This window comes from Sturnus vulgaris, chromosome 27 (assembly GCF_052056855.1).
Source record: "Sturnus vulgaris isolate bStuVul1 chromosome 27, bStuVul1.hap1, whole genome shotgun sequence".
Taxonomy (NCBI): domain Eukaryota; kingdom Metazoa; phylum Chordata; class Aves; order Passeriformes; family Sturnidae; genus Sturnus; species Sturnus vulgaris.
The window spans coordinates 2,818,152-2,835,591 of record NC_142269.1 but is presented as its reverse complement, the minus strand read 5'-3'; the positions used below and the strand labels follow the sequence as shown (position 1 = coordinate 2,835,591).

At 56.1% G+C, this 17,440-nt stretch overlaps 2 protein-coding genes across 3 annotated transcripts; one reads left to right on the top strand and one right to left on the bottom strand.

The window, feature by feature from the left end:
- Positions 1–1,706: 1,706 nt before the first annotated feature.
- LOC106861185 (myosin light chain, embryonic) lies at positions 1,707–7,637 on the bottom strand. Of its 2 annotated transcripts, XM_014889413.2 has the most exons (7): positions 7,310–7,637; positions 6,470–6,497; positions 5,784–5,933; positions 5,060–5,233; positions 3,778–3,855; positions 3,007–3,050; positions 1,707–1,933 (listed from the first exon to the last, which is right to left on the bottom strand). In XM_014889413.2, the coding sequence occupies exons 1-6, from the start codon at positions 7,394–7,396 to the stop codon at positions 3,022–3,024; spliced, it is 546 nt and encodes a 181-aa protein (XP_014744899.2). In that variant the 5' UTR covers positions 7,397–7,637; the 3' UTR covers positions 1,707–1,933; positions 3,007–3,021. The 2 variants fall into 2 exon arrangements, with proteins under 2 accessions (XP_014744899.2, XP_088035669.1); XM_088179543.1 differs by lacking the exon at positions 1,707–1,933 and having other exon boundaries at positions 2,807–3,050; positions 7,310–7,631.
- Positions 7,638–9,608: 1,971 nt separating this feature from the next.
- LOC106861182 (parathyroid hormone/parathyroid hormone-related peptide receptor-like) lies at positions 9,609–15,878 on the top strand. The gene is made up of 13 exons (XM_088179467.1): positions 9,609–10,340; positions 11,334–11,439; positions 11,827–11,946; positions 12,053–12,177; positions 12,357–12,451; positions 12,800–12,977; positions 13,327–13,480; positions 13,623–13,683; positions 14,211–14,277; positions 14,537–14,631; positions 14,856–14,997; positions 15,088–15,129; positions 15,355–15,878. The coding sequence occupies exons 1-13, from the start codon at positions 10,263–10,265 to the stop codon at positions 15,664–15,666; spliced, it is 1,575 nt and encodes a 524-aa protein (XP_088035593.1). The 5' UTR covers positions 9,609–10,262; the 3' UTR covers positions 15,667–15,878.
- The last annotated feature ends 1,562 nt before the right edge of the window (positions 15,879–17,440 follow it).

Sequence of the window (17,440 nt, the reverse complement as noted above, 5' to 3'; positions counted from 1 at the left end):
TGATCTCGTACACTGCAGATAACTCCTGGGGATGAAAGCTGGCTCCATCTGTCTCTCCCATTCCCCAGGGCACAGAGCTCCTGACATCCAGACCTTCTTTGGTATGAGAGCCTGTCTTATCACAGCCTGAGGAGATACAGGCTCTCCGGAGCGTGGGGGCTCCTTGTACCTCTCCTCAGAGTCCCCTGGAATTCATGTAAAGCATCCAAACTGTAAAAGGTCGTGTTTGCTGCTGTCTTTGCAGATCTGGATTTACAGAGACTGCTCAGTCCTACAGTGCAGTTCTGCCTGTGGGGTCACTCACTGGCACCCACAGATGCCTTTATAAATGTCCATGGGACTAAAGGCGCTTTCCCTGTGGAATCCTCAGCTTTTCCAGAGGAGGAGGGGAGCAGCCTTGCCAGGGGAGGAGGCATGGAGGCACAAGCAGAGGTACAGCCATACATACTGTGCCTGTTCAAGTGCACCATTCCAACCTGCTTTGCTACAAACCAGCTCTGCTTTATCCTAAAGAGACACAACAAAGTAAAGTGTGGCTGGCTCTTCCCCCGGGGGGGCTCCAAGGGCTGGACTTTTGACATGGAAAGCTGTTTTCCTGTAGTTCTGTCATTTCCCGCTGCTTGCTTTCTGTCTCTTTGCGGGTCTCACTTTGGTTTTAATTTAGTGTTACTCCTTTCAGCATGGAAGCTGGGGCCTGTGCTCTGCACAGAGGAGTGAGAGTGCAGCCTCTTGGCTTGCAGGGCAGGGATATCACAGCTATAGCAGGGATATCATGGCTGGCAGAGATATCAAGGCTAGCAGGGATATCAAGGCTAGCAGGGATATCATGGCTTTAGCTGGAATGTCAAGGCTAGCAGGGATATCATGGCTTTAGCAAGGATATCACAGCTCCAGGCCTCCCAGTCCCTGCTGTGGATTTCCTCTGTGAGTTGAGCAGGTCCCCACCTCTCCTCTGCTCCATTCCTCCCTGCCACAGCACGTTCTGCTGCAGGAGCTGGTGCCATGGCAGTGACAAGGACAAACGTGTGTGCAGCAAGCAGGGTCCCTCTGGCCCCATCACCACGATCCTCCAGGAGGTTAAAGCACAGATAGAACATTAAAAACACGAGGTGCCCAGATCCTGCCCAATGGAAGCTGCAGGAATAGCACAGAGAGGAGCTCAAATCTAATCTTGCATCTATAAACAGCTTATGTTGCTTTTTATGAGCAGTTGAATCAAACAGTGGGAATTGAAAGCAGCTGTTACTCAGTCACTGCACAGGAACGAGCGAGTGGCAGCTGAAGTCAACACATCGAGCAAAATGCCTTCAATTTCTAGTCAAAGGCAGACTGAGGACGTTGGAATAAGGAACAAATCAAAGGAAAGTGTTTTCTGCTCCCAGGTGTTCTGCTGATGAGAAGCTGAGTTATGTGTCATGAATTATTCACCGCTTGTGGTGATGCTCTGAAGATTGCTTTGCAGGTAGGAAGAGGGAGAGAGAGTCACCAGCTTGTGTCACACAGCCCCAGACAGCTCCTGGCTGGAACACACCAACATCTGCCTGGAGAAGAACCATCCCAGGAGCCCACCCTGGCTGGGCTCCATCCCAGGCAGGACACCACCCACACCCCAGGACCCTGAGGGTGGACCTGGCCCACAAATACCGAGGGGTCTCCTCCACCCACCGTGTCAATAAGTAGTCCCAAGCCAAAGCAGACAAACCATGTAAGGGAGGAAGGAATGAAATTTAATGAGAGAAATGTCACGGGGAAAACCTGAAAAGAGTAACTTTAAAACCTAGTTTCAGATATGTCATTGAATACCAGGCTTAGGCACACACACGTGGTGGGCAGAGCTTCACGAGGGCTGAGGCAAAACATCCCAGGGAAAGGACCTGGACGGAGGAATCTCACTCCTCATGGTGCTCAGGGGGGTTCAAATATTGCTGAGAGCCTGGGAGACAAGTGGGACAGGACTGAATGCAAAGAACCTTTGGGATGAGAGTATCCAGAGTATTCCTTCTCAGATGAACCCAAAATGTCAAGAGCTGTAAATCAACACCATTTAAAAAAGAGTTTTATATGCAAATAGTTATGTGAAGAATTAAATCTCCTGGCAGCATTTGCCACCCAACCATCTATATGCTGAGCTGATGATCAGCAACTGGAGAGAAATGGATTAAAAAGAAGATAAAAAGGATGCTGAACATTCAAAGTTCAGAATTCTGTCTGTGTTTTAACCTTCTGATGTCTAAAGAGATTTTGAGAGGGGAGAGATTTTTAAATGTTTAATTTGTGTATTTAGCAGTATCTGAAGGTAATTTTTAATTTTTTCCCCTGATCTCCTGCCTTTTACATAGCTGAGGGGTAGGAGAAATGTTTAAAAAAGTAAATAGATAATGAAATCATAAGAAATTGGCAGGGAAAGCTGGGGCCAGGCAGCAATTTGGATTTTCTTTTCAATTGTGTAGATTTTTGAGGGATAATTCACCCTCAAGAAACTTCACCCCCTTAGCAATGTTTCTCTGTTTTCCCAGGCAGATCTCAAGGAACACTAACAAACATCCATGGTACATTTTCCATATTCTTTGTAACATTAATGGGAAATAGATTTCTGAGTTTGGAAGTTTCCTCTCTAAGTAGTTAATATTTTCTTAGTATCGAGTCATTCACTGATGCAGATTTTAAAATATTGATTTCCACTGGCTGTTGTTGACCCCCTCAGCTTCTGGCAGGTTAGAAAACGTGGCACCATCAACCACCTCTTTCTTTCCAAGCAGGGACTCCACACAATTACCCAGACCACAAATGACCATCATGGGGGTGATGCTGTCCTCATAAATTTTAATTGACAGGAGTTACAAATGAAATTCCTTATCATCAACACTACTCTTGTGCCTTCAGAGCTGGGATTATTCCTGTGGCATTAATCCACTGCAGGTTTGGGTTTTGGCTTCTCTGCCCCTGGCTGTTACTTGCAGGATTTCCAATTTTGGAGTGAGCAGCAGGAGATGCCACTGAACTCACCTGAAGTTTCTCATTTCAGCCAGACATGATGTGCTTGACAAAAGCTGAGGAGAAATGAGAGCATGAGGGGTCAGGACATGCTGTGAGCTGGGGAGGGGCAGGTGGACAGGCAGCAGGGGGGACCCCCAGCCCAGACTCCCCCAGGAATGAAGGGGATACTCTGCCAGGACTAATATTCTCTTTCTGTTCCCACTTTTTCCATGCCATCCCCACCTGGTCAGAGTGATGCCAACCCTTGGAGATGAGCCGGTACTGTTACCCCCATTTTTCTGAGGCCAAGGTGAATGGGTCCCCTCTTTTCCTTACTGCCCTCCAATTATAGGGGTTCCTGAATTTAACCACCTCCTATTCCAGATTTTCACCCTCTTGGAGCAGTGAGTGATCCTTGTCTCCAAATGTTCCCAATTAGCCTCTGCTGAGAAAGATGCTGGCTTTGTTTATTTTCAATAGCTTGCAACAAAACAGTGCCAAAACTGTGGATAAAACAGCCCTGAACTCCTTGGAAACATGCTGTCTTCAGCTGCTTTTCCTGGAAATCACTGGCACAAGCACCTTGTTTCCACCCCAGCTGACATGCCTCAGTGTTTTTTTGGAAAGGCTTTGGAGGGTGGTCCACACCTCCCTTCCAGTGATCACCAATGTCATGGAATCATGGAGTCATTAGGGTTAGAAAGGACCATTAAATTATCAAGTCCAAGCAGAGACTTTACAGAGGATGCATTTTGCACCCTAAGACAAGACATGGCCCCGATGGGAATCTCCTGCTCCTACCTTCATAGTTGATGCAGCCATTGGCATCTTCCTGCCCTGCCATGAGCTGCTCCACCTCGCTTTCTGTCATCTTCTCTCCTGGAACAGGAGGATGGAGAGGTGAGGGGAAGGGTTTTCAGCCTGCCAAGACATTCCTGTCCTTCTTCCACATAACCAAGGCCACCAGAGGGAGGAGAATGGCTGTGTGCCACTACTGAGGGATGCTGGTGGGACACGGTGGAGAGACTGCAAATGTTGTCCAATAACACGGCACAGCCTGGCCCCAGCCGTACCCAGTGTGACCAGCCCATGGCACAGCCTGGCCCCAGCCGTGCCCAGTGTGACCAGCCCATGGCACAGCCTGGCCCCAGCCGTACCCAGTGTGACCATGGCACAGCCTGGCCCCAGCCGTGCCCAGTGTGACCAGCCCATGGCACAGCCTGGCCCCAGCCATGGCCAGTGTGACCAGCCCATGGCACAGCCTGGCCCCAGCCGTGCCCAGTGTGACCAGCCCATGGCACAGCCTGGCCCCAGCCGTGCCCAGTGTGACCAGCCCATGGCACAGCCTGGCCCCAGCCGTACCCAGTGTGACCAGCCCATGGCACAGCCTGGCCCCAGCCGTACCCAGTGTGACCAGCCCATGGCACAGCCTGGCCCCAGCCGTACCCAGTGTGACCAGCCCATGGCACAGCCTGGCCCCAGCCGTGCCCAGTGTGACCAGCCCATGGCACAGCCTGGCCCCAGCCGTACCCAGTGTGACCAGCCCATGGCACAGCCTGGCCCCAGCCGTGCCCAGTGTGACCAGCCCATGGCACAGCCTGGCCCCAGCCGTGCCCAGTGTGACCATGGCACAGCCTGGCCCCAGCCGTGCCCAGTGTGACCAGCCCTTGGCACAGCCTGGCCCCAGCCGTGCCCAGTGTGACCATGGCACAGCCTGGCCCCAGCCATGGCCAGTGTGACCAGCCCATGGCACAGCCTGGCCCCAGCCGTACCCAGTGTGACCAGCCCATGGCACAGCCTGGCCCCAGCCGTGCCCAGTGTGACCATGGCACAGCCTGGCCCCAGCCATGGCCAGTGTGACCATGGCACAGCCTGGCCCCAGCTGTGCCCAGTGTGACCATGGCACAGCCTGGCCCCAGCCGTGCCCAGTGTGACCATGGCACAGCCTGGCCCCAGCCATGGCCAGTGTGACCATGGCACAGCCTGGCCCCAGCCGTACCCAGTGTGACCAGCCCATGGCACAGCCTGGCCCCAGCCGTACCCAGTGTGACCAGCCCATGGCACAGCTCAGTCCCAGCCGTACCCAGTGTGACCAGCACGTGGCGCAGCTCGGCCCCCATGACCATCCCGTTGCCCTCCTTGTCGAAGACTCGCAGCCCTTCCACAAAGTCCTCGAAGGTGCCCTGCTCCTTGTTGCGGGTGAAGTGCTGCAGGATGGGGAGGAAGGTCTCGAAGTCCAGCATCTTTGTGTTCATTTCTGGAAGGGGAGGAGATGGGGTCAGAGATGAAATTCATGAGGCTGAATTCAGCCTCTGAGGGCCTCCTGATTAGTTATCTTCGTCTCTTTTCTATCAGAATGCAGGGGAGAAGCCCCGTGAGGAGATGGAACTATTATATTAGGCTTGAGATTGGAAGATCCATATCAGGAATAAAGTATTAACATCAGGGAACTGCACAGAGACCCCTGATATCAGCCCAAAATGAAACCATTAGGTGGGTCGTCTGTCACCACAGTAACGTGGCCACACCGGGACTGGTCTGGTTATACCAGTTTGCACCAGTTCAGGATAAAGTCTGCTAAGCATCACTTGCCACCGTTCCTGTGTGAGGACTGCCTATCCCGTATATCACCACCATGGTATGGGGAAGGGGAGTGAAGGAATTCCACAGGAATGAAGCCTGTCTGCATAATTTCCTTCCCAGTTCCTTCACCTTGCAGGGTTCTTCCTACAGGGGATGTTACCCTGCACTTGCTGTCAGGGAGCACAGGAGTTGCTTGTCCCACCCTGTCCCCAGCTTGCTGTCACCTTCTGGTCTGGGCTTGCCCAGCACCTTGAGCACCTCTGCGTTGGTGGGGTTGTGGCCGAGCGCCCGGAGCACGTCCCCGCACTGTCCGTAGCTGATCTGCATCGTCCCCGCAGGCGTCCGGTCAAACAGCCCGAAGGCTTCTCTGAACTCTGCGGGGAAGGAGAGCTCGGAGTGGCCCCATTCCCGCTCCAGGGAAGCACCTCGTGCCTGGCAGGCAGGAAGGGACCCACACGTGCATGCTGTGCCCCGAGTGAGCTTGTGCAATGCGGGCTGAGGTTTGCCAGACTCCTTGGACGCTTGGCTGCCCGAGCAGGTTTTGTCACCTCTGCAGAGCTGGCTGGGTGACCTGCTGGATCCCTGCACCCTCAGCAGCTGGCTTTGCTGCAGGACATCCCTACTTATCTCTTTTTCCTCTCGGATCTCCACTCTCTGGGGCTGTGTCTGTGTCTGTGTCTGCAGAGGCTGTTCCTCCCACCAGAAGCCCTGGCTTTGACCCAGGCTGCATCTTGCACCATGAAGGAAAAATAGCTTTTCCCTGCCAGGCTCTGGATCCTGCTGGCTTTTCCCCCAAAAGAGGATTTGATGTGTGGGGCCTCAGCTCTTGTGTCTGTGGTAAAAAACTACCTGGAAAAAGGATTCCCCATTTCTCAAGCCATCTCTGAGAGAAGCTGAACTCAGCACTTACCTTCAATCTGCTCCGCCGTGAATTCAATCTGTAAAGAGAAGGAAGCAGAGCCAGGCATGAGATGTGGGCTACAGCTGAGGGGAGCAAAGGAACTGTCCCCTCGGGACCTCTCCCTGCCCAGGCTCGGGCCAGGGCCCATATCCCTGCCATGTCCCATATCTGTGCCAGTCTGGCTGGGCCATGTCCCCGACTGCTTCTGCCCTCGCTGTGGAGCTGAGATCCCTGTGGGGAGCACAGCTGGCAGCAGCGGGGTGGACAGGCAGGAGGGATGCTCAGACCACAGGCAGGATTATTTCGGGTGGAAAGGATGTTATTTTAGGGCCTGATCCCAAGTTCAAGTGATTAAACAGCCTCCATGCTGAGCCTGCTCTTAATGACTCTCCTGCCACAGCTCTGGCTTAAAAATGTGAGTATCCCTAGGAATCATGGAAAAAGCGAGTTCCTGTTGTGGAGCTGCTGGATAAAGGATGCTCTTATGTGGAGGAGGCAACGCAGGCAACAAAATACTTCAGGATGGAGACAGTGGGTGGCAGAGAAGCTTTTATTGCTGCGGGGGCCCCGACACGGGGTCTCAGCAGGAGCTGGGGCTGGACTCTGCAGCCGCAGCTCCGGGAGCTGGTGCTGGTTCCCTCCAGTGAGTGCTGGGCAGGGAAGACTGAGACATCTCCCCAGCGAGGACAGCATCACTCCCAGCCTGCTGCATCCACACAGGCAGATAATTTTCCCCTCTCAAGGCTGCCTTCCAGCCTGGCTAATGCCATTTGCAGAGCGCTCTGCACCGCCTGTGGCTGGCAGATGTCAGGCACGAGAAACGCGGTGACGCCTTCATTCCTCACTCACCTTCACGCTCTTGAGATCGAAGGCAGGCTCCGAGCCTGCGGCTGCTTTGGCTGCTTCCTTCTTCGGCTCGGGTTTCCTGAGCGGCATCGCGCTGGGCTTTGCGGAGGTGCGGGATGAGTCCTGCGCCCAGCCGGGGAAGCGATCGGGGGGATGAAAAGCAAAGGCTGCTCCTTCCCTTATATACGGAGCCCAGAGCTCACCCTGGAGGGGCAGGCCAGCTGCTGGAGCAACTGCTACTTACTATAAAAGGAAGAAAACTCAAACGAGAGGGGCCCCAATTTGACAATTGCCCATTGTCATCGGCTCCTGGCTCCACGGAGCCACCAGCCGCCCCCCCCCAGCTGCAAAAGGGGGGACATGTCCCCCTCCAGCACCTGCACCGGGTGGGCTGCATGGGGGCTGCTTGCTAAATGATCACTGAAACCTAAACGCGAATGGCCACGGGGGCCAGGCAAGAAAATAGCAACAGGATGGGTGATAAACCTGCCGTGATACCCACGGCAAAACGCCTGGCTGCAGGCTGCACTGCAGAGCCCTTTTTAGACCAGGCTTTATGAAGTGCTGCTTCAAAGGGGCTCAGAACTCTCTGAACACTCCCTTGGCCTCATGCTCAGGGTCTGCTTTGTCCCAGTCTCTCCCCAGGGCTGAACTGGTGCCCTGGAAAGGACCAGTGCAGGTGCTCACCTCCCTCAGGGTGGCTAATGAGGAAATGGAAATGATGGCCAAAGCCACCATTGAATTCATTATTGCAAATCTTTCCCAGCTTTGCACCACCCATCCCAAGCACCTCCAAAACCTGCAGGGCAGATGGGGTCTCCTTCTGGCTCCTCTCCAGGTGCTGGGCAGGCTCTGGTGGGAGATGCTCCTGCTCTCACTCTCTTCTCCCAACTCTTTGAAGACTCACAAAGGCACAGAACTCATTGAAGTTCAGCATCCCAGAAAATGGGGCTTGAGGATTTTACTGAGACATTCTAAACCATCAACTTAAACAAGATGTGTGGGGCACCGGGGCAAAGGAGGAGTTACAGGGGTCATTCAGGAGCGGGGAGCAGCCACAAACTGGTGGGAATTCTCTGTGTGCCATCATCTCCTCATTGCCAGCAGGGACTGGGGAGCAGAGGGGGCTGGATGGGTGTTATTTGCAATCATTGCTTTCCAAAGCTCTCTAGAATATAACAAGTCATTTAGCAAAAAAACTCAACATGTTTTGCTAAGTGTGAACTCAGAGCCTGGGTCAGGTTTCGGCTGGGAAATCAAGGGAGTCAAATTGCCCCTGAGCTGCCTCCCCCTCAGCATCCATCTGACTCCAAAATAACCTCACCTTAACTCCATCTTCACTCCACAGCAGCTTCTGGGTCAGAAACCAGACCCAGCAGAGCCTTCAGGAAGCATTGATGGTGCAGTTTGACTGTTTATCCCTCGCTCACCCTCCGTGGCCGTGCAGCATCCCGAGGAGCCGCTGGCAGAGCTGGTGTCACACCCACGCCATGGCCCCGGCGTGGGGACAGGCAGCTGCAATGTCCCCAGTCCCTCCTTGATGTTCAGCTGATGGCCACCGTGGGGCTTGTTCTGCTGTCTGATTCCATCAGCAGGAGCAGCAGCTCCTGAGCCCTGTCCTTGGGGTTTGTGGTGCTCCCTTGGCCATCCGTCACTGCAGGAGCCCAGCGGGACTCTGACCCTCATCACGCAGTCACGGGGGCTCCTGGCTGGGGCCAGAACGAGCTGCCTCGCCAGGAAAAACCCAGGGAAGGCTCTGGGGCCTCTGCTGCTCTGTGCAGGACTGGGGCACTTTCGGAGGCAGCAAGAGCTGTGTCTGGACATGGATCATATGGGCCAAGGGAGGGGCCCAGGCTGGGAGCTGCTGTTCCAGGGATTTGGCACTGGGCTGTTGAATTCCAGCCTCATCCCACTAATGACAACCTGCCAGGGGAAAGAGGGCTCCCCTCTTTGTGCCCCATTCCCCCAGGGGGATGCTTGGGCTGCTGGGGGTCCCAAGTGCTGGAACTGGCTGGTGCTGGGAGCAGGCTGGGCATCAGCATGACCCTGAAAGGCAGGGGACAGCCCTGGGGCCGTGCCAGGGGGATGCAGGTGACAAGGGCTGGCGACAGCTGCAGTGGGACCAGCTCTGACCTGATGTCCAGTGACGGTGTGGGACCCCATCTGAGCGGCTGCCCCCTCCAGCCCCCTGCCCCAGGGTGGAGCCTCTAGCCCCTCTCCAGAGGACACTGAATGCAGACGTGTCCTGGGGGAGCAGGACAGATCCCAGCACATCTCCCCAAAACTCATCCCAGCCCCGGAGAAGGAGAAGGGTTAAACTGGCGTCTGCCTGAAAGACATCCCATCGCAGGAGCCTCAGCTCGAGGTGCTGCTCACGTGCTTGCACCCTCTGCCTGCCTGCCTCCAGCCACCTCAAGGATTTTCCCCACCTTCCTCCAGCTCCTTGGCACCAGTCTGGGGCTAGAAGGGACTCAGGAGCATGGGGGCAGTGGGGGAATGCTATGACAGCTGAAAAATGAGCCACCGGGCAGTAAGAGAAGTTTCTGAAAAGAGAAGAGGAATCTGCCTTGAATGAAGAGGATTTTAGCACCTTGGGCTAAGCCAATAAACCTCTGCCATCCCCATCCGAAGGAGAATTGTTTGCACACGCTCCCGGAGCTGCTTAAAGCAGGCAAGACCAAAGAGAGAATAGGATCAAGCATGGTGGGGGGAGAAACCCCCCTGCCTGGACAGCCTGTGAGCAGATCCCTGTAGGGATCCCACAGGGACAGGGGACTCCCCCAGCCCTGATCTCCCAGGGACGGGCTGTGCCCCCACTGCCAGCTCACCTCAGCGGGGCTGGCAGCCAGGAAGGTGCTCCCAGAAGATGCTCTGTCCTGCTGAACACACCAGCCCTCTCCACCCCTGGCAGCGATTCTGGTCCCTGAAATCCTCGTCCGAGTGACACGGTGACACCATGGAGGCATCTGGCCCTGTGGGAGGTATCATGGTGACTCTCCTCTGCTGCTGCCTCCTGAGCTCGGCCGGGACTCTGGTAAGTCCTCGTGGCCCCGCGGCTCCTCCGGTCCCTCTCCTGGCTCTAAATGTTGTGTGTGCCACTGGCCCGGGTGGGGCTGGCTGTGCCCCTGCTCTGCAGAGCTGCTGGGCAGGAGGGGAAAGCGTCTCCACTCCTGCTAAAAGCTTTGCAGCAGCCATGGGGGCACTGCAGCGTGATGGCTTTTCCATTTCTTGGACACAAGCAGGGCAGGGTTCAGTGCCCCGCAGTGTCGGGGGAGCAGAGCAGGTTTACCAGCAGTGCAGGACGACTGGAAGGATGTGGTGGGGGCAGAGCTGGGCACAGCCAGTGAGACTCCCACAGCCAGGCCCCCATCCTGCTGAAGCACCCCCAGCACCCTGCCCCACACCCCTGAGCAGCCCTCCATTCACCCAGCCAGATGCTGGTTTGGGGAAGAGCGTGGACGGGAGTCCTGGGTCTCCTCTTTGGGGCCGGGTTTGCCTGTGTTCACTGGGGGCAGTCTGGGGACAGTGACCCCTCTGCATCCCAGCTCCTTTTCACTTCCAAAGCTGTGCCCTCATCCTGGCTCTAAACCCCTTCAAGCATCTCAGCCTAAAACACCCCAAAAGACATTTGCACATGAAGGTGCCATGGGTTGTGCTGTCTGCTCTGGGCACTGGGCACTGGCTGCTTCCCTGAGCCCTGGTTGGGCACTTTACCCAGGGCTTGCCTGAGCTGGCCTGGAGAGCTCAGCATGGGTGACAGGGAGCTGGGGCAGGAGCCTGACAGGCCTCTGATTTCTGCACAAAACCATGAGAAGAAATGACCATGGAGAGGGAAGGGGCTTGGAGTCAGCATCAGCACTGGAAGAGGGAAAAATGAGAGCAGGAAGGCAGAAAGAGCTTTTTTGTTCCCCGTGTTGTTGAAAGTACCCAAAGCCACCCAAACCTGACTGTCTTGGAGAGGGTTGGGGGAGCACAGCCACGCCATGACTTGAGCCAAGGGGTTGTCACTTGGCTTTTGTCTGGGCAGGTCGATCCTGATGATGTTCTCACGAAAGAAGAGCAGATCTATCTCCTGGTAGAGGCTAAGGAAAAGTGTCAGAGGGACATAAAGGCCCAGCTGGAGAAGATCAAAGGTACTGTCCCTCCCCTGTGCTCGGGTCAGCCAGCCCTGCTGGAGCTGTTACACCGTGGGGAATGCTGTGCTCTCAGTTGGGGCTGGATGGGGCTGAGGACACCTGGCTCCTGGGGGTTTGTGGAGCTCAGGGCACCACCCGTGCTCTGGGTGCAGCCAGCACTGGCTCCAGCATTTTCCAGACAGCTCCATGTACACCCCAAACAAGAGCTGTGGATGGGGCCTTGCCCCATCTGGAAGAGGTGGGATGTGTCCCCTTCCCTGGCCCCTTGCAGCTTCTCCCTCTCTGCAGCCCAGGGGGATCTGTGGCAGCATTTTCCTCCCCCTGGTCCAGTACACACCTGACTGGAGATGTGAGGTGTGAGATGTGTCTTTGCTCTTTGGCCAGACCCCAGCTGCCCTCCAGAGTGGGATGGGATCATCTGCTGGCCAAGGGGCTCCCCCAGCCAGGAGGTGTCAGTGCCTTGCCCCGACTACATCTACGACTTCAACCACAAAGGCAAGTCTTGTACCTGGCAGAGAGCAACCTCATCCTGGGGACAATCCACGGGGCAGGGACAAGTCCGGGCTTCCCGTGGCTCCTTCTGCTGCCATGGTGCTTGTTCTGTTCCCAGGTCACGCCTACAGGTACTGCAGTGCCTATGGCACCTGGGCCATGGCTCTCAGCATCAACAAGACCTGGGCCAACTACACAGAGTGTGCCCTGCTCTTCTCCTCCGAGAGCCGGAGCCGCCAGAAGGTACAAACCCCTTGTTTGTCAGAGGTGCTGGGAAAGGGCTGTGGGCGGGGGCCAGGGAGGATGAAGAGAAGGCCAGGGGAAGTGCTGGGGGCAGGGAGCTCTTCCCTCTCCGCTCCTCAAACCAGCCCTGCTCCCCCCGTGCTCTGGCAGGGAGGTGGAGCTCAGTCCTTCTCTTGCAGGAGGTGTTTGACCGCCTGCACCTCATGTACACCGTGGGCTACTCCATCTCCCTGGCCTCCCTCATCGTCGCCGTCTGCATCCTCTCCTACTTCAAGTAAGGAGAGCCCAAAGCCCCTCCTGTGTGGGAGAATCCTCCTCACCCCATGGTCCACACACACGAGCCCAGGGAGGGGGCAGCCCCCAAAGGAATGGGAACGACCCCAGACCCAACACAAACATCAGCCAACTTCCCAAAGCCCCAAATACCCCCAGTGTGACCAGCTCCTGATCTGCTCCACCCTGCTCTTGGGCACTGGGGACACCCCACTTGCTCCCAGACCTGGTTTCTGTGCCCAGACTCCCCAGAGCCCACTCTGAGCCCCCCACTCCCTGAAGCCGAGTGTGCTGAGTAGGTTTGATGGGGGCAGCTGGGCTTTGCTTTGTGCCACACCCTTGTCTGCAGGCGCCTGCACTGCACACGGAATTACATCCACGTGCATCTCTTCACCTCCTTCATCTGCCGGGCCCTCAGCATCTTCATCAAGGACTTGGTGCTGTACTCGGGCACGGCGCCCAGCGACGCCCACAGGATGCGGGAGGACGATTTCAGGGGTCCCCTGCCAGGACAACGGGGCCACCTGGCAAGTGCTGGATGGGGGGAAAGGGGGATTCAGGAGCTCTGATGCAATGGGATGGGCCTGGGATCCTCCCAGTCCGGGGCTGGGGGAGGGGATGAAGGGTCACCTTTGGCTCTGCCCAGCTCCTCTCTGTCCTGGTGCCACACTAGAGACCAGAGGCACGGAGTACCTTGGCCTGTGTACAGGGAATAGCTGTCCTATGGGAAGGAAGATGCTGGAGCATCCCAGGGGAGGTGCAGGTCTCTGCAAGAAGAACATGGGGCACAGCTGGGTTTTGGTGACCAGAAAGCAAAAGCCACCAGGTTTTGCTTTTGGGGACCAGCCTGACATGGGCATCTCCCTGTGCCCACAGGTTGGCTGCAAGGTGGTGGTGACTCTCTTCCTCTATTTTCTGGCCACCAACCACTACTGGATCCTGGTGGAAGGTCTCTACCTGCACAGCCTGATCTTCATGGCCTTCCTCTCCAACAAGAACTACCTGTGGGTCCTCATCATCATTGGCTGGGGTGAGCACAGGCCCCAGTTGTGGCTTTGGCCATGACTGAGGGGCACCCAGTGCCCAGGAAAGGGCAGGGGGATTCAGGAACTGCTTTGATGTGTAAAGGTGATGCTCCAACCCTGCTCCTCACTCTGTCCCTGCCCTTCCAGGTCTCCCTGCTGTGTTCGTGTCCATCTGGGCCAGCGTCAGGGCCTCGCTGGCAGATACACAGTATGTGCACCCCCCTGTGCCAGGGCCTTTGGGAGGGGAAAGGCCAGCAAAGTATCTGTGGGCACCAGAGCTTTTTGGAAATGAAAATTTTCCAGAAAGAGCGACAGGAGGGAACACATATTCAAGGCTTGTTCACAGAATTGACAGTAATGCAGAGCAATAGTGGTTTTGTTCTGCATTTGGGAGGGCAGTGGGTGCAGGTTTGCAGTATAACTTGATCAATAAACAGCACAGAGATGGATCCTAAAGGGCACATTCTGGAGTGAGGCATTTTAAAAGGAGAAAGGTCACCATATGAACAGCAGGATGTGGCCAAGGAGCCCTCAGGAACATTAATGCTCATTTAAACCTGCTTTGCTCCACTATGATGGTTACAAATGCTTGTAGCTACAGTTCAGGATTTACACAAAGCCCACCAAGGGGGTGGAGAGTGGGAGATGGGGGTGCTGGGTGGCTGGGGGTACAGGGAGCCATCCTTCCCAGTGGGGTCAGGTTTCTCCAAGGAGTTTCTTTGCTGGGATTCTCAGGTGCTGGGACCTCAGTGCGGGGAACATGAAGTGGATTTATCAGGTCCCCATCCTGACTGCTGTCGTGGTAAGAATTCTGTGGATAAACCTCCCAATTCCTTTTAGGGAAAGAGGATTTATGGAGACCAGAGCTGTTTGCTTGTGGTCACTGGAGTTTTGTCCCAGCCACTCTGGCAGCCAGGGAGAGCTCAGAGGGATCCAGGGGTTCTGGTCCCTCCTGCTCTGCATCTCCCACAGCCACTGCCCTGCCCCTGCCTGCACCTCACCCTGAGCTGCCTGCCTGTGTCCCCGAGGGCACAGAGGGCACCACTGGTGTCTCTTGGCAGGTGAACTTCTTCCTGTTCCTCAACATCGTGCGGGTGTTGGCCTCCAAGCTCTGGGAGACCACCACGGGCAAGCTGGACCCCCGGCAGCAGTACAGGCAAGTGCTGGCAGCACCAGAGCCTCATGTCCAGCCTGTTCAGCCAGGACGGCTCCCAGAGGCTGTGAAGGAGGAGCAGAGGTGTGGGAAGGGCTGGAGGAGGGAGGAAGGGTGGCAGGACAGTGGCAGCCAGCTCTTCTGGCTCTTCCTGCTCCCACCTCCAGCCCGGGCACTGTGGGGGCCCTGCAGGCCCGGGGTAGCAGCTCCAAGGTCTCTCCTCTCAGGAAGCTGCTCAAGTCCACGCTGGTGCTGATGCCACTCTTCGGAGTCCACTACGTGGTGTTCATGGCCATGCCCTACACCGAGGTCTCCGGGCTCCTGTGGCAGATCCAGATGCACTATGAGATGCTCTTTAACTCCTCCCAGGTATGTGACAGGACTGCTCCCAGCATTGAGGGATGTTCATCCAGGGAGGCTCAGGGACCTCAAACTCCACCTCTTTTGGTCTCTTGGCAGGGTTTCTTTGTGGCTTTTATCTACTGCTTTTGCAATGGGGAGGTAAGTGGGAAGAGTGAGGGGCTAAGCTCGCTGTTCCAGCCCCTTTAGAGTCAGGGAAGGCAAACTTGCAGCCCCGGGCTGTGATAACCAGAGAAAAAGCTCGGATGCATCCCTCTCAATAGGATTGGGAGGGAAAAAAGGGAAAGAGGGAAAGGGAGGTAAGGGAAAAGGGCAAGGCAAGGCTGTTCTGCTGTCTCTGGGCACAGCAGTCCCCTCTGCTGCCAGGTGCAGGCCGAGATCAAGAAGGCTCATTTCCGGAGGCTCCTGGCGCTGGACTTGGGGCAGCAGGCGCGGCCTGGGAGCTGCTGCTGCTCCGGGCGGGGCTCCCGGGCCCCCCAAAGCTGCAGCACGAGCCTGGCGGGGCGGGGAGCAGGGGGCACCCGGGGGCTGCCCGGACACGGCCCCGCCTCGGACCAGCTCCTGCCCGGACACGGCCAAGAACTGAGCCACAAACCCCGGGGGGAAACCACGGTGGATTTGACAGACCTGACTCAGTGTCACCCCGAGCCCAACAAGGAGCTGGAGACGATGCTGTGAGGCAGAGGCTGGATTTCTCACCTGGGCATGCAGATGCGTCTGGAAAGATGCTGATCCTCACACTTCGGGCTCTGCTCACACTGGCACGGAGAGCCAGGGCTGGGACAGCAGCCGGAACAACCCAGCCCCCTTTGTCAGAGCCAGGGACTCTCAGTCCTCCTCCACCCGGCCCGAAAAAACAAGGCATAAAACCATAAAATCTCTACCTGCAAGGGACTGATGTGATCTCTGTGCTTGCAAAGCCTTGAGTCTTCACCAGGAAACACCTCCGTGCTCACTCCTACCCCCACGAGTGGGAGGTGACTTTTCCAGGGCGGTTAAAGCACATCCCAGAGCCCGACCCTGCCTCGGACTCCCCTACCCAGCACCAGCTCCAGCCTTGTCCAGCCTGAGTGAGCAGAGTGCCCCTGGAGCAGCTCTGCAGCTCGTGGATGGAGTGAACACCAACACACAACCACCAACTGGGACAGGGTGGGATGGAGGCAGGACAAACTTCATGGCCTGGAAAGGTGCAGGGAATACCTGGATCCCCAACACTTCATCCATTAACACAAAGGCCCCTGCATGCAACAGTCGTGGTCCTGACATCCCATTGCAGGCTGAGAAGTGAATAAAGAGTCTCTGGCTTGTTCCCATCTTTGTGATCCATCAGGGACCCAGCAGAGAGTGGCTGGAGAGCAGCAGGGGGGAGAGGCTGGAACCCTGGCCCTGTTCCCTGTTCCTGCTCCCCCTCTGCCCCCTGCCACGGACAGGAGCCCCAGCACCCCCTGCCCTGCACCTGCAGTGCCTGGGAAAGCTCCTCACCTGAGGGAAAAGGCATTCCCGAGGAGCTGGGTAAAGGCAGATAAATTAAACAGCATGGTGGTGGTAGCCTGGAGTATCTTCTTCCTACGCAGTTCAAGGCAGCAATTTCTTGCTGAAGACAGTGACAGGGACCAGGTAAAGAATTGTGTGCATTCCTGCACCTTCCAGTGAAAAGCTGTGGTGCAAAGTGAGCACAGGGAATTGCAGGGACAGCCAGCCAGGAGCCAAGTCAGGGAAGGGCTCCAGGATTCACAGTTTTTAAAATCATCTCTTGGAGGGATTTTGTCTCTTTGGGAGAGACCAGCACAGCTGCCCCTGCAGGGACAGATCCCCTGTGAGGGCAGCTGGAATGCTGCTCACACTGCTCCCTTGTTCCCACGGACCTCGCACAGCCCTGCAAGCTGACATTTGTGCCTCCCTGGCACTGATCAATATTTAATCACTCTCGTCCCGAGAGGCTCCTGGTAGGTGGGAGAGGGGTGAGGAATTTCAGTAATCCTACAAGGAGCAGAGGGAAGTGTTAACAAGATGGGGAGAGCCCCCAGCATTCGCCTCACAAGGGGCTGGGTCCCAGTGACAGCGAGCTGGGATCCAGGAAGGGAGGGAGCACATGAGCTGACTGTGGGGCTATTTGCACATTCTGTTTTGAAACTCCAATCTTTAATTGCAGTGATGAACCTTCAGGGTGAGAAGGGGAACACAACAGCTTGTAAAGCCCTGCCAGCCTGCCCTGAAACACCTTTGTCTTCACACTGAATGTGCAGAGCTCAAACCAGGGCAATGATTCCTGCCCAGACTGTGGGGAGGGAATTCTGGAAATTATTAAAGAACTCCAGCAGATTAGAGCTGGTTTCTGAGGGGACCCAAATAATCACTTGGTGTTTGAACTGTAGCCAGTTCAGGTGTCAGTCAGATCTTGGGACTGTTGCTGAGTTCTCTTTCCAGGTCTGCCCATGACCCCACAGAAAGC